Source organism: Silurus aristotelis, assembly GCF_946808225.1.
Source record: "Silurus aristotelis genome assembly, chromosome: 12".
NCBI lineage: Eukaryota > Metazoa > Chordata > Actinopteri > Siluriformes > Siluridae > Silurus > Silurus aristotelis.
Genome location: NC_139585.1, coordinates 120,428 through 135,396, shown reverse-complemented (window position 1 = coordinate 135,396; position 14,969 = coordinate 120,428). Strand labels below are relative to the sequence as shown.

Below are 14,969 nucleotides of genomic sequence, written 5' to 3'. Positions count from 1 at the left end.
GCTACTAATGATCCACATCCCCCTAAGGTGCTGGAGACACACACCATTTACTCTATCTGTGAGATTCGGGACCCTTGTTGATTGGGAGGGTTATGGACCAGAGCAGCGCTCCTGTGTCCTGGACCCAGCAGTCCTGGAGGAGTTTCACCTCAATCACCCTGACCACCCAGCACTCAGAGGTTGCGGGCTTACCAGGCGCCGGGTTAGGTTGCTAACCCTAGCCGGCAAGCTCTCCCGTCCATTCTTCTTTCAAACTTCTGCTTCCTGGACAATAAACTGGATTACATCCAGCAGACCACGCAGCGAGAGTCCAGAGAGTGTTGCATCTTTGTTTTCACTGAGACATGGCATTTATATCGAAACGGAATGGTGCAAGAACTCTGTGCTTGTCTCATGCTACTGCTCATCGCTAGTGGAGTTCGTGAATGTAAGATGCAGACCATGATATTTACAATGGTAATTCACCACTGTTTTCATTGTCGGAGTGTACATTCCCCCCAGCGCTAATGCTAAGGAGGCACTGTGTGAACTCTACGGCACTATTAGGGAACTGCAGAATGCTCATCCCGACTGATTGTTTATTATCACCAGAGATTTCAACCATGCAAATTTCAGGACTGTGCTCCCTAAACTTCATCGGCATGTGGACAAGGACACATATTTACGGATGCTGTTCATAGACTTCAGCTCAGCATTCAACACAATCATTCCTTTAGCACCCGATTGAGAAGTTGAGCCTACTGGGCCTGATGTGGACGATGTGGACGACGATGTGGATGACCCCACACACCCCTCACACACACACCCCTCACACTCTTAAACCTCCTGCCATCAGGAAAAAGGTTACGAAGCACTCGGGCCTCAAAGCCAGACTGTATAACAGCTTTTTCCTGCAAGCCATCAGGCTCCTCAATACACAGAACTAAACTGGAACTCACACACCCACACACACACACACACACACACACACACACACACACACACACACACTCATTTAACTGTGTGTTTCCGAACTGTACAACCTAAACTTAACACACACTCATTACTCATCTCAATCTATCCCCACTATCATTTATTTATTATTTATACTTAACCATATTACACTGTTTACATGCTGGTTTTTGCATCTCTCGACAGCTGCTGCTGTTTTCTGCACTACATTGTGTTTGTTTGTTGAGTCTGCAGTAGGAGGTTGCTGTAGGAGTCTGCAGTAGAAGTTTGCTGTAGGAGTTTGCTGTAAGAGTCTGTTGTAGGAGTTTTCTTGAGGTGTTTGCTGTAGGAGTGTACTGTATGAGTTTGGCCCCAAGGCTCTTTTACCTGTATAAAGTTTTATGTACGTTTTATGATTGATCAAGTGTAAAGAGATGAAGAAACAATTAAAAAGTTTTAGCTCCATATCTTCTGTTTATGTAACAGATGAAGGCCTGTGGGACATTCTGATTAAAGATATTCCTAAGGAAGTGACATCATACACATTGAACATGGATATCCTGAGGCAGGGGGTGAGCTACGATTTCCGAATCATCGGAGTGAATGATTATGGATACGGATCTCCGAGTCAGCCTTCTCCCTCTGTATCAGGTTACTGTTACACCACACTACTGCAGAGATCTGGATTGTGATTGTAAATGATGTTGATTGAGTTTCTGTAACAGCAGCTCTGACTGTCTACAAATCACAGCTTTAAAAATGTAAAATAATATTTAAATCATTACTGTTGTGTAGAGGAACATCATACAAATATCCCAGTTTACCAAAACACTCTATATCCATGATCCCTTCAGAGTCTTGAACATTAATTGGAAGGTTGTAACATAATTGTGGGGTTTATAAGTGAAAGCTCCGCCCCCTGCTGTAGTCTTCATTATTTGAGGTACCAACAAATAACCTGCACCTTTTGATTGAAGTATAGTTTATAGCTGCTATAGTGTAAATGAACTATAGTCAGGAACCTAATCATCCATGCATGTTCCACAACATTAAATAAAAGTATAAATTGTAAAATTGTATGAAAATTTAATTTTTTGCTGTTTTATTTTTAATAAATAACTGTATTGTGTTGATGTGCTGTTACAAGAAAATGATCTACAAAATAACACTAATGTCTTCTCAGTGCTTTGTTTGTAATTATTCCTTTAACGAAGAACCTAAATCAAACATATCTGTGGTTTCAACTCCAGCCCACAAAGTGGCTCCATTCTATGAGGAGTGGTGGTTCCTGGTCGTTATTGCATTAGTTGGTCTGATCTTCATCCTCCTGCTGGTTTTCATCCTCATCATCAAAGAACAGAGCAAGAAATACAGCAAAAAAGAGATCGGTAAACTGACCTTATTATATACCTGAGTCTCATTTACTTTATTTATATCTTTATCTTACTGTGTGTGTGTGTGTGTGTGTGTGTGTGTGTGTGTGTGTGTGTGTGTGTGTGTGTGTGTGTGTTTTGTTTTAGCTAACAGTCCTAACTGTACCACTCTGACTCATGGAGAAATAGTGGGTCTGGATGAAAGTCGCTTCCCTGCTCTGGAGCTCAACAACCGCCAGCTGTCCGTCAAAACATCTTTCAACAGAAAGAATGGTGTCTACACAAGGCAAGTCTTCTCCTCCTCTTATTCCTCCTCTTCCTCCTCCTTTACCTCCTCCACCTTCTCCTCCACCAACTCTTTCTCCACCTCCTCCACCAACTCTTTCTCCTCCTCCTTCTCCTCCACCTCCTTCACCACCTTCTCTACCAACTCCTCCTCCACCTCCTCCTTCTTCTTCTCCTCCTCTTCCACCTCTGCCTCCATCAACTCCTACTCCTTCACCACCTCTACCAACTCCTCATCCACCTCCATCTCCTCCACCACCTCCTCCTCCACCAACATTGAGGAATTTTTGGGTCATTAGTGGGATGCGGTATCAAGTCATGTATTTCAGCCCACAGGCGTTCAGTGATGTTATACCTTGATCAATCCACTTGTTAGTCCCATTATTATGATGCCACTTCTATTAGAAAGCATCAGTATTATAGAGAAGTGCAGTAGATCAGAGAGCTGCATCACACACAGGAATCTCACACAGTGAGATTGAATGTCATCATTAAAGCAAGAAACCCAATGAGCACAATTTAACACATCTCCTTTCACTGGAGCCACAACTGCACCTTCACATAGATCATCTCCAGCAGAAGCACCAAAATTCACCTTATCACAGCACTAGTACACAGCATTTCTGTGCATTGTTGCACACTGTTATTTGAAATTATGGCAAATTGTGTGATTTTACAGGAAAGAAAGGACTGGTCTCACTCAGACTTTTTGAATGAATGAATAGAATTTATTTGTCACATATAAATAACAGCACAGTGAGATTCTTTCTTCGCATATGCCAGCTTGCTTGAAAGCTGGGGTCCGAGCACAGGGTCAGCCATAATACAATTCCCCTGGAGCACAGAAGGTTAAAGGCCTTGCTCAACGGCCCAAGAGTGGCTGCTTGGCGATACCGAGGCTTGAACCCCCGACCATCCGTTCAGTAACCCAGAGCCTTAAATACTGAACTACCACAATTTTACCACTGAGACAACACTCGTCTAACCAACAGCTTTAAGCAGCATGGATTTGAAGATACCAAGAGCCCATGCTGTTCATTTTTGCTGGTCTTATATTAACACATGATGGTACAGCTGAAATCTGATTGGATAGAAACTCTAATGTAAAACTTATACATGGTTTTTCTGCTCCTTACAGCAACACACAAGAGAGAAATTAATTTATTAATTAAAATATTAGGAATAATGCAATACATATTAATGGACAAAATTAGATAAAATCTTAAGTCAGTGATTCTGATCGAGTTTAGAGCAGTACAGAAGGTCTTACTGACCCTGACGCCCATCACTGCTGAGATGTGACTGATTTGTGATCAGTATGTCATGATATCTTCTGGCTCCACCCCCTTTACAATAACCACAATAAGTAATACACGAGATACATCTGACTGTGTGTGTGTGTGTGTGTGTGTGTGTGTGTGTGTGTGTGTGTGTGTGTGTGTGTGTGTGTGTGTGTGTTTGTGTGAGTGTGTGAACAGGTCCCCACCTAGACCGAGTCCCGGCAGTCTGCACTACTCTGATGAAGATATAAACACTAAATACAGCGACCTGATAAAAGCCGAAAGCAGCAGTTTAACTGAGAAAAAATCTGAACTGTCTGAATCACAGGTAACACACACACACACACACACACACACACACACACACACACACACACACACACAGGTAACACACACTCATAGAGGTATACCCACACAGGTAACACACACAAACACGCACACTTACAGGTAACACACACAGAGAAGTAAAACACAAGTTTACACAGAGGCACACACACACACACACACACACACACACACACACACACACACACACACACACACACACACACACTGACAGGTAACACACACATACTCACAGGCAACACACATACAGAGGTACACACACAGACAGGTAAAACACACACAAACGCACACACATAGTCAAAGGTAACACACACACACACACACACACACACACACACACACACACACACACACACACACACACACACATTTCACACTGGTAGACACAAACACATGCAGGTACACATACACAAACACAAACATAGTTACACACAGTGTCATTTGTATGTAATTAATAAACAACCACTGTATAATAATATTCACCCTGACCCCCCCCCCCCCCTCTCTCTCTCTCTCTCTCTCTCTCTCTCACTTCTCTCTCTCTCTCTCTCTCTCTCTCTCTCTCTCTCTCTCTCTATCTCCCTCTCTCTCTCTAACACACACACTTTCTTTCTCTCTCTCTCTCTCTCTCTCTCTCTCTCTCTCTCTCTCTCTCTCTCTCTCTCTCTCTCTCTTTCTGACACCCTCTCTCTCTCCTTCTCTCTCTCTCCTCCTCTCTCTCTCTTCCTCTCTCCCCAACCCACCTCCCCCCCTCCTCCCAGGGCAGTGATAGTGAATGTGAGGGTGACTCCTCCCTTCAGAATCAGATGCACTCGTTTGTTAATCACTACATCAGCGATCCCACTTATTACAACTCGTGGCGTCGACAACAGAAAGGAATCTCGAGAGCTCCGCCCTTTACCTACAGCCAATCAGAACCTACTGACTCTACTCCTGTTACTGGTCCTGCCTCTACTCCAGCCACACCCCCTAGCCCTGCCAATGCAGAGCCTCAGAGCCGATTCAGAGCAAAAGGCAGTCGGACTCCCACTCCATCACAACAAAGCTCTGCCCACTCTACTCTGTACCGACCACCCAGTAGCTTGGCCCCAACAGCTACACCCTGCCCACCCTGCAGCTCGGTCCCTCCCACAACAACCCGTCCATCAATTGCTGGCTTTTCCTCTTTTGTCTGATTGTGTCTTATTGACTGGTGCTGTGTTAGAAAAAAATCTCCTCTAAGTATAAGGTGATTTTCAGGCTCCGCTGCAAACACTACAGTTCACTTCTTTATTTTCTTATTAAAAAGGCTTTTTCGGTTCATTTCAAAATGAGATGTTCTATCAAGTGTTCTTATTTAATGTTCTGTCCCAAACAGAAGAATGTACACTCTCAATCTGAATTCATTATAGCATTTGTACACCTGTGCATTTTTACAATCAAATCAGTCAATTAGATTACAGCATGTCACAATGCAGGAACACCACAATGCATTGTGCTTTACAGTGCTGGCTAGATAAGCTACAATATCACAAATACCAAATAAAGTTCCTGTCTCATGTATGGCCATTTACAGATGAAAACACATGTTCACATTAAGCAGATGTGACAGATGTAAAAGAGGCACTGCTGTGGGGAACGTTACATTATGTTGCCTACAACATCATCCAGCATGACTGTTTTGGTGGTGAATCAGTGACGGTCTGAGGAGGAATATCATTAGGAGGTTGAACAGACCGCCACGTGCTACTGCACTGCACCACACTGTACTGTACAGCACTGCACTGCAACACACTGTACTGTAGTGCACTGTATGGCACAGCACTGCACTGTACGGCACTGCACTGCACACACTGTGCCGCACTGTATGGCACTGCGCTGCACTGTACTGTACTAGACTGTGCAGCACAGCACTGCGCTGCACTGTACTGCACTGTATTGCACTGCACTGTAATGCACTGTACCCTTACTGCTTTTAAGAAATAAAATGATATGCTTAAAGCTATTGGTAGATCCTATGCTGGTGCAGTGAGTCCTGGGTTCCTCCTGGCGCATGATAATGTCAGTGCTCATGCCAGTGACTGTCCCTCACATTCGCCAGACCAGAATTCATTTGAGAACCTCACCATCTGACTTGATGATTTTGGTTTCCAATGAGCCTTGAACACATTTGATTCTCAATGAATTACTAATATATATATATAAATAAATCAAGTTTGTCAAATTGAATATTTTGATCATTAAGATGCAGTGTGTGATTTAAATGTGTATATAAACACTGTATAAAATAATCATTTGATGGAGAATATTTTTGTTATTTGTTAACTAAAAACTAAAGTAAATGTAGGATTGAAACTGTGAGTCACTGTGGCTCAGAAACCTGTGGCTTAGAAGGACTAAACAGCACACACAGAGTGGATGGAGAGATTTTTTCTTCTCTCGTTTATCCTCACAACAATCTTAAATCGTGTCCCATCATGTGATTTTTTTTTTTATTGCTGTGTGTTTGTGCTGAAGCTCAGATCCTTAAGGAGGGGCTCTGAAGGTTTTCTCTCTCTCATATGTAGCTCTGCTATTCCCAGCAACACAAAGCTGCTGGGCCCCTGTGAAAGGCCCTCAATCCTCACCAGGTCAGTGGGTAGATGAGATAATTGTAAGTCGTTCACAGAGAAGAGAGACTGCCACATGCCATAGATGTAGATAAAGGGAAGATGGATGTGATGAAATGATGGAAGTGATGGATGGAGTGATTGAAATGATTGATGGAAGTGATTGATGGAGTGATGGATGGAGTGATGAAAATGATGGATGGAGTGATGAAAGTGATGAATGGAGTGATGAAAATGATGGATGAAGTAATAGATTAAGTGATGGAAATGATGGATGGAGTGATGTAAGTGATGGATAGAGTGATGGATGGAATGATGGAAATGATTGATGGAGTAATGGAAATGATGGATGGAAGTGATTGATGGGGTGATAGATGGAGTGATGGATGAATTGATGAAAATGATGGTTGGAGTGATAGACGTGATGGATGGAGTGATGGTGCAGTGATGGAAATGATGGATGGAAATGATGTATGAAAGTGATTGATGGGTTGATGGAAGTGTTGGATGGAATGATGGAAGTGATGGATGGAGTGATGAAAGTGATGGATGAATTGATGGAAGTAATTGATGGAGTGATGGAAATGATGGATGGAAGTGATTGATGGAGTGATGGATGGAGTGAAGGACATGTTGGATGGAATGATGGAAGTTATAGATGGAATAATGGAAGTGTTGTATAGAGTGATTGAAGTGTTGGATGGAATGATGGAATTGTTGGATGGTGTGATGGAAGTGATGAATCGTCTGACGTAAGTGATAAATGGTGTGATGGAAGTGTTAGATGGAATGATGGAAGTGATGAATGGTGTGATGGATGGACTGATGGAACTGTTGGATGGAGTGATGGAAGAGATGAATGGAGTGATGAATGGAATGATGGAAGTGTTGGATGGAGTGATGGATGTGATGAATGGAGTGATTAAAGTGATGAATTATGTGATTATTGTGTGAATTGTTTCATACATTATCCTTTTATATATCTTTATACCTTATATTCTTTTATTTTATTTTATTTATTTTATTTTATTTTATTTTGATAGTTTTTCTTATACCTTATAGTTATTTATCTGCCTCCTTTTCTTTCCCCCATCCTATTCCCCCATGCCGGACCATCGTATAAAAACATTTCACTACATGTCGTACCCTGTATGTATGTGTATGTGATGAATAAAATTTGATTTGATTTGATTTGATTTGATGGAAGTTTTGGATGGAATGATGGAAGTGATGAATGGAGTGATCAAAGTGATGAATTGTGTGATGGAAGTGTTGGATGGAATGATGGAAGTGATGAATGGAGTGATCAAAGTGATGAATTGTGTGATGGAAGTGTTGGATGGAATGATGGAAGTGATGAATGGAGTGATCAAAGTGATGAATTGTGTGATGGAAGTGTTGGATGGAATGATGGAAGTGATGAATGGAGTGATCAAAGTGATGAATTGTGTGATGGAAGTGTTGGATGGAATGATGGAAGTGATGAATGGAGTAATGGAAGTGTTGGATAGAATGATGGAAGTGATGAATGGAGTAATGGAAGTGTTGGGTGGAGTGATAAAATTATTCCAGTGTGTGTAATTTTTGTGTGTGTTTATTTCCATCACAAAAGTACACAAATTGTTAAAAAAAATAAAAAAAACAGAATGAACGAAATAACTATAAAAAAATATTTTTATTTTTATGAAGAAAGTTGTAAGTCTAAAAAAAACAATGATGTCAGAGGTCAAAGGTCATCTGTTCTCTCATAGTGCAAGATTGACTTTTTTTTTCCTGTGTGTAGTGTCAGGTGTCAAAACCCACCATTGCTCTACTATTGATGTCATCAGCAAATAGGAAATTACATCATTACTTTGATGGGGGGTGTTTGCGTGTGTGTGTGTGTGTATATGTGTTTGGGGGGGTGTATGTGTGGTTGTATGTATGTGAAAACATACGTTGGTTTAGTTATATAGATGTTGATGTTGACACCATCAACATGACCATCATCATCATCATCACCATCAACACCATCATCATCATCATCATCATTAATATCATCATTACCATCATCACCATCATCAACATCACAATCAACATCACCATCAACATCATCACCATCATCATTATCAACACCATCATTATCATCATCACCATCATCAACATCACCATCATCATCACCATCATCATCATCACCATCACCACCATTATCATAATTATTATCATCATTATCACCATCATCGTTATAACCCAGCCATTAGTGCTACACAACTCAGGTGACTCTTAGTGTCGGTCTCAAGCTCGGATAAATGTGGAGGGTTTTGTTATGAAGGCCATCCAGTGTAAAACATGTGCCAAATCAAATATGCAGATCAGGAATCAGAATTTCATAGCGGATCGGTCGAGGCCCGGGTTACCAACGACCACCACCGGTATCATTAACCAACAGGGTACCGGTGGAAATTGTGCTGCTGTTGTCTGAAAGAGGAGAAGGAGAGGAGGAAGACGTCTACAGAGACAGCAGGGAAAGGAGAAGTGGAGGAGAGTGGAGGTTCGGGTTGGTACTTTAAATATTGGTTCTATGACTAGTAAAGGGAGAGAGGGAGCTGATATGATGTAGAGGAGAAAGGTAGAGATGTTGTGTTCAGGAGACCAAATGGAAAGGGAGTAAGAGCAGGAACATTGGAGGTGTTTAGACTGTTCTATCATGGTGTAGATGGAGAGAGAAATGGTGTAGGGGGGATTCTGAAGGAAGAGTAAAGTAAGAGTGTAGTGGAGGTAAAGAGAGTTTCTGATAGGGTGATGAACGTGAAGCTGGAAGTTGAAGGGGTGATGATAAATGTCATCAGTGCTTATGCTCCACAGGTCAGGTAGGTTGTGAGATGGAGGAGAAGGAAAAATTTCCAGCCTAAAAGGAGACTATATTCTATGTAGGAGATGCAGCCTGACTAAGTTCGGAGACTGTAAGGTTTCGAAAGGGGACAGTGTAGCTAGACAGCATCGGATGGTGGTCTGTAGGATGTTTTGGAGGTGAAGAAGAAGAGGAGGAGAGTGAGGACTGAAAGAAGAATGAGATGGTGGAAACCGGAGAAGGAAAACTGTAGTGTGAGATTCAGGGAGGAGCTCAGTCAGGGGCTCGGTTTGGTGCTGGTTGATTGGGCAACTACTGCAGAAGTGATAAAGGAGACAGCTAGAAAGATACTTGGTGTGACATCTCGAAATAAAAAGGAAGACAAAGAGACATGGTGGTGGAATGAGGAAGTGCAGGAGAGCATAAGGAGAAAGAGGTTGGAGAAACAGAATGAGTGATGAGAAAAGTAGGCAGGAGTACAAGGGGATGCAGCCGCATGTAAAGAGGGATGTGGCAAAAGCCAAGGAAAAGGCATATGAGAAGCTGTATGAGAGGTTGGACACTAAGGAAGGAGAAAAGGATTTGTAGCGATTGGCCAGGCAGAGGGACCGAGCTGGGAAGGATGTGTTGCAAGTTAGAGCAATAAAGGATGGAGATGGAAATGTTTTGACTAGTGAGGAGAGTGTGTTGAGAAGATGGAGGGAGTATTTTGAGCAGCTGATGAATGAGGAATATGAGAGAGAGAGAAGGTTGGATGGTGTGGAGATGGTGATGCAGGGAACAGTGATTAAGAAGATGAAGAGTGGAAAGTCGGTTGGATCAGATGACATACCAGTAGAAGCATTAAGATGTTTAGGAGAGATGGCAGAGAGCACCACAGACACATTATTTGCTTCGAGAATGTTGATGGAGAAGTATAGAGAAGGTCAGAAGGAATTGCATTTTGTGTTTGTTGATTTAGAAAAAGATTTAGAGATTTAGAGACAGGGTGGAGAGAGGAGTTGTGGTATTGTATGAGGAAGTCTGGTGTATCAGAGAAGTATGTGACGGTGGTGCAGGACATGTATAAGGACAGTGTGACAGCAGTGAAGTGTGCAGTAGGAAAGACAGACTGGTTCAAGGTGAAGGTTGGACTGCATCAAGGATCGGCTCTGAGCCCTTTCCTGTTTGCAGTGGTGATGGACAGGTTGACAGACGAGGTCAGACAGGAGTCTCCGTGGACTATGATGTTGTGGATGATCTTGTGATTTGTGGTGAGAGTAGAGAGCAGGTGGAGAAGAGCCTGGAGAGGTGGAGGTACACGCTGGAGAGAAGGGGAATGAAAGTCAGTAGGAGTAAGACAGAGTACATGTGTGTGAATGAGAGGGAGGGCAGTGGAGGGGTGTGGTTGCAGGGAGAAGAGGTGGAGAAGGTGGTGGAGTTCAGGTACCTGGTGTCAACAGTGCAGAGTGATGGAGAGAGTGTTAGAGAAGTGAAGAAAAGAGTGCAGGCAGGGTGGAGTGGGTGGAGAAGAGTGACAGCAGGAGTGATTTGTGATAGAAGTGTATCTGTGAGAGTGAAAGGGAAAGTTTATAGGACTGTGGTGAGACCTGAGATGTTGTATGGATTAGAGACAGTGGCATTGAGTAAAAGACAGGAGGTGGAGCTGGATTAGGTTTAGGGGTTAGGTTTAGAGGTTTAGTTGAATTTAGAGTTGCGTTTACGTGTTAGAATTGGGCTTAGGGGTTAGGGTTATTGCTGGTTGCTGTGTAGGTCTAGAACAGGGGTCACCAACCTTTTTGAAACTAAGAGCTACTTCTTGGGTACCGATTAATGTGAAGGGCTACCAGTTTGATACACACAGTTTTCAGTTTGATCTAAAATAACAAATTTGCTCAATTGACCTTTTATTATATGTTATTATTAATAATTAATGATATTTATCTATATGAACACTGATCATGTTAATGATTTCTCATAATAATTATCAACAATGATTTAACAAAGTAGGAAACAGCTATTTTTAGAAAAGGCCCGTGGGCTACTCATGTGGTCCTTGCAGGCACCACGTTGGTGACCCCTGGTTTAGATGATGTCAGATGTAAATGGAAAGTTTTGAAAGCCTCTGATTTGAATACACATTTAAATGATAGTACATGATTATGGATCATAACCCATATTCCATATTCACTGTATATCACACATAAACACCACCATCAGTCCACTACACACAGCTGTGTGTTAGATCCAGCACTGTGCATAATTATTTATACCCCTTATTCATTCTCTCATATCTAAATTGCACACAGTAGTTTATATTTGACTCAAATTCATCACTCGCGGGTGACACTGGAGTTCTTTTGGGAAATATTATTTGAATGAAAAATAAAATAAAATCACTTGCTTGCATGAATATTTTACCCCGTGTGGTATTCTTTCGTAGAGTCTCCAATTTCCTGCAATAAAAGCTTTTAGTAATGTGGAATTTGTAGAGTAACAATATGTTGTACCAGAATTCAGCTGCTTATTCTTGGTAGATTCACTTCAGGATGTCTGAAGATTCTCAGTTGAATTGAGATCAAACTTCGGCCAATGAGACCTTTAGCTTTCAGTCTTGAGCCACATCAGTGCTGCTTTGGCTTTGTGTTCGAGATCGCTGTCCTGCTGAAAGTAAAATTTCCCCACAAGCTTCAGTTTCGTAGATTGAGGAAGCTTCTCTTGAAATATTTTCCTGTTTTGCTCCATTCCCTACTGATGAGATGTAGTTCCACATTAAGATGCCACCACCACCATGTTTCACTCAAGTGCTTCTGGATTGAATTTTGGCTAAAAATATTATTAAAATTTTAATTTCACCTGTGATGAAACTTCCACATCCTGATTACTTATCCAGTTACGCTAACTGAGATAAAAAAAAATTATTTTGTTCTCTTTCCATAATCTATCCATTTGTTTTAGCTTTTTTGTAAAATGCACTTTGTTGTTAATTTTTTTTCAGATTCACAGTTTGACACCATGAGTCTTTACACAACGAGGTTTTTATTCAGAAAATATGACAGGTATTATAATGATTCATAGCTGGATGAGAATGCGAACGTGTTGACCAGTGTAAACATGGAGCTTCTTGGGCACTGGGGTTCAATCCATATTCAAACTTGTTATTTTTTTTTTTATTGCAAACTTATTTTCCAACAATAATCCACTGTTAAAATAATTCACGTTGAGTTTTCATTAAAAGAGAATGAAAAGCCGTATACCCTCTGCAGATCAGAGATATGAGAGATGTGTTTAGGTGTCTGAATATTTTTGTAAAAAGTTGTCAATTGAACACTTTTAACAAAATGTCTAAATTTTCCATCAGAAGGTCATCAATCTCTCTAACACACACACACACACACACACACACACACACACACACACACACACACACACACACACACACACACAAAACACTGCTGCCAAATCTAAACAAAGGCTCTGTCACTGAGGACAGCAGGAACAATGTGACTCTGGAAGACACATGTCCCCAAAAGACAGATTTAACATTTGGGGCAACCAATATATTATTATTATTATTATTATTATTATTATTATTATTATTATTATTATTATTATTATTATTGTTATTATTGACACATCATTGTGTGATCTAGGGTTGTTTTGGAAGGAATAATAACACTATACATTTCTGTATCAGGAAAAACTCCTCTTATAGCTTAAAGGTGGGCTGGGTCTGGTGTGTAGGTGTGATGCCATGATTAGCATTATGCTGCGGTGTTGAAATGTGTACCAGGGTACCAGGATCATGAAAACTAAACTGGTTTAATTATACAATGTGGTATTGATTATCAGAATAATGTACCATATCATACATGTATCATAATGATCCAGCCAGGATCAGTGTGAAGCTTAGTGTCTGTTAGTCAGCGTTCCATATAGAGCTGTATTCTTTATTATAATGTATACAATTACACTCTGATCAGAAACACTGATCAGACTTAATGTTGAGCTAAAAGATCAAATATTTTCTAAATAAAATAAAGCAAAAATGAGACATATGTCTGTCTGTCTGTCATTTCAAATCAAATCAATTCATATTTTCTCATTACAGTTCCATCATTGTTAAAGTGTGCAGTGACGGTGATTAAATGCAAACTCTGGTCCTGAGCACATTGTAGCAGACTGTTGATATTAATTACAGTCTGAATCCATCCTCAAAATTCTTCAGTTGCTCAGTAACTTCATGGATCTTTAGGCTGTTGATATGGAACATCTCCAGCTGTACAGAGTCTTCAACTGAAGAGAACTCCATCCAGAGGGAGGATGTTTAGATGAATTAGACAGATCTGAAGAGGAGAAGAGGAACACTGGATACTAATACCTCAGGAGCATGTTTAACTCAACAGAGAGAAAAAGGGAGAGAGAGAGAGAGAGAGAGAGAGAGAGAGAGAGAGAGAGAGCAGGAAATATGGTTCTCTTTATCTCACCAACTATAGATTTTATTTTATTTTATTTTTTTACTGGAAATTTTACTGTATGTTATATTTGACATATCAATTAAACAAAAAACTCCTGGAGGAACCAGAATAGAAAACGAACTATTCCTCATGTGGATGACACCCGATAGTGTCGTTATCTACTATTTATCTCTAATCTACATTTAAACAATGAGATCAATAATATTTTTTTTTTATTAACTTTATTTTTTTAAGCAGATTTTCAATGATGCAAACTCAAGTGCAAATCTGTTTGTGGTGATTAAAGCTCAGATTCATCTTCTTTAATTTAATCCTCCACAGTAACCTCCAGAGGTGGCAAAAGTCTACACATCCTCCACTCAGTAGAATGCAGATACTGATGTTTTAAAGGACTCAAGTTACAGTAAAAAAGTTTGGGCTCTGACATGTACTTCAGTAAAAAAGTAGTCATTATTACAACCTGTTTTAGTGTCACACTGGTAACTGAACCTCACCTCATATTAATGTCAATAAATTAAAATATTTAATCGCGATTAATCGCATGCTTGTCAGTGAGTTTACTTACGATTAATTGCAACCTAATCACATATTTATATGTTCTAGATGTACCTCAAATGAATACTTAATAGGTTTTTAATACTCTAATTACCATGGACGTGGACAGATATATGCTTTATGCAAATTAATGTTTATTATTAGTGAAACCAAACTCAAAATAGAGCTCTATTCATATACAGTGAGGAAAATAAGTATTTGAACACTCTGCTATTTTGCAAGTTCTCCCACTTAGAAATCATGGAGGGGTCTGAAATTGTCATCGTAGCTGCATGTCCACTGTGAGAGACATAATCTAAAAAAGAAAAATCCAGAAATCACAATGT

The 14,969-nt window shown here is 40.6% G+C and overlaps 1 protein-coding gene across 2 annotated transcripts in view; it reads left to right on the top strand.

The window, feature by feature from the left end:
• LOC310734939 (protein sidekick-2-like) overlaps positions 1 to 13,668 on the top strand; it is a 289,396-nt gene extending 275,728 nt beyond the window's left edge. Inside the window, exons 42-47 of one of the 2 annotated variants that reach the window (XM_083557417.1) lie at positions 1,417 to 1,581; positions 2,181 to 2,318; positions 2,451 to 2,589; positions 4,067 to 4,196; positions 4,975 to 6,822; positions 12,609 to 13,668. In XM_083557417.1, the coding sequence (XP_083413543.1) occupies positions 1,417 to 1,581; positions 2,181 to 2,318; positions 2,451 to 2,589; positions 4,067 to 4,196; positions 4,975 to 5,388 (986 nt within the window). In that variant the 3' untranslated portion in view covers positions 5,389 to 6,822; positions 12,609 to 13,668. Of the gene's footprint in view, positions 1 to 1,416; positions 1,582 to 2,180; positions 2,319 to 2,450; positions 2,590 to 4,066; positions 4,197 to 4,974; positions 6,823 to 12,608 lie in introns of those variants that run through there. The other variant, XM_083557418.1, reaches the window with a different exon arrangement.
• The last annotated feature ends 1,301 nt before the right edge of the window (positions 13,669 to 14,969 follow it).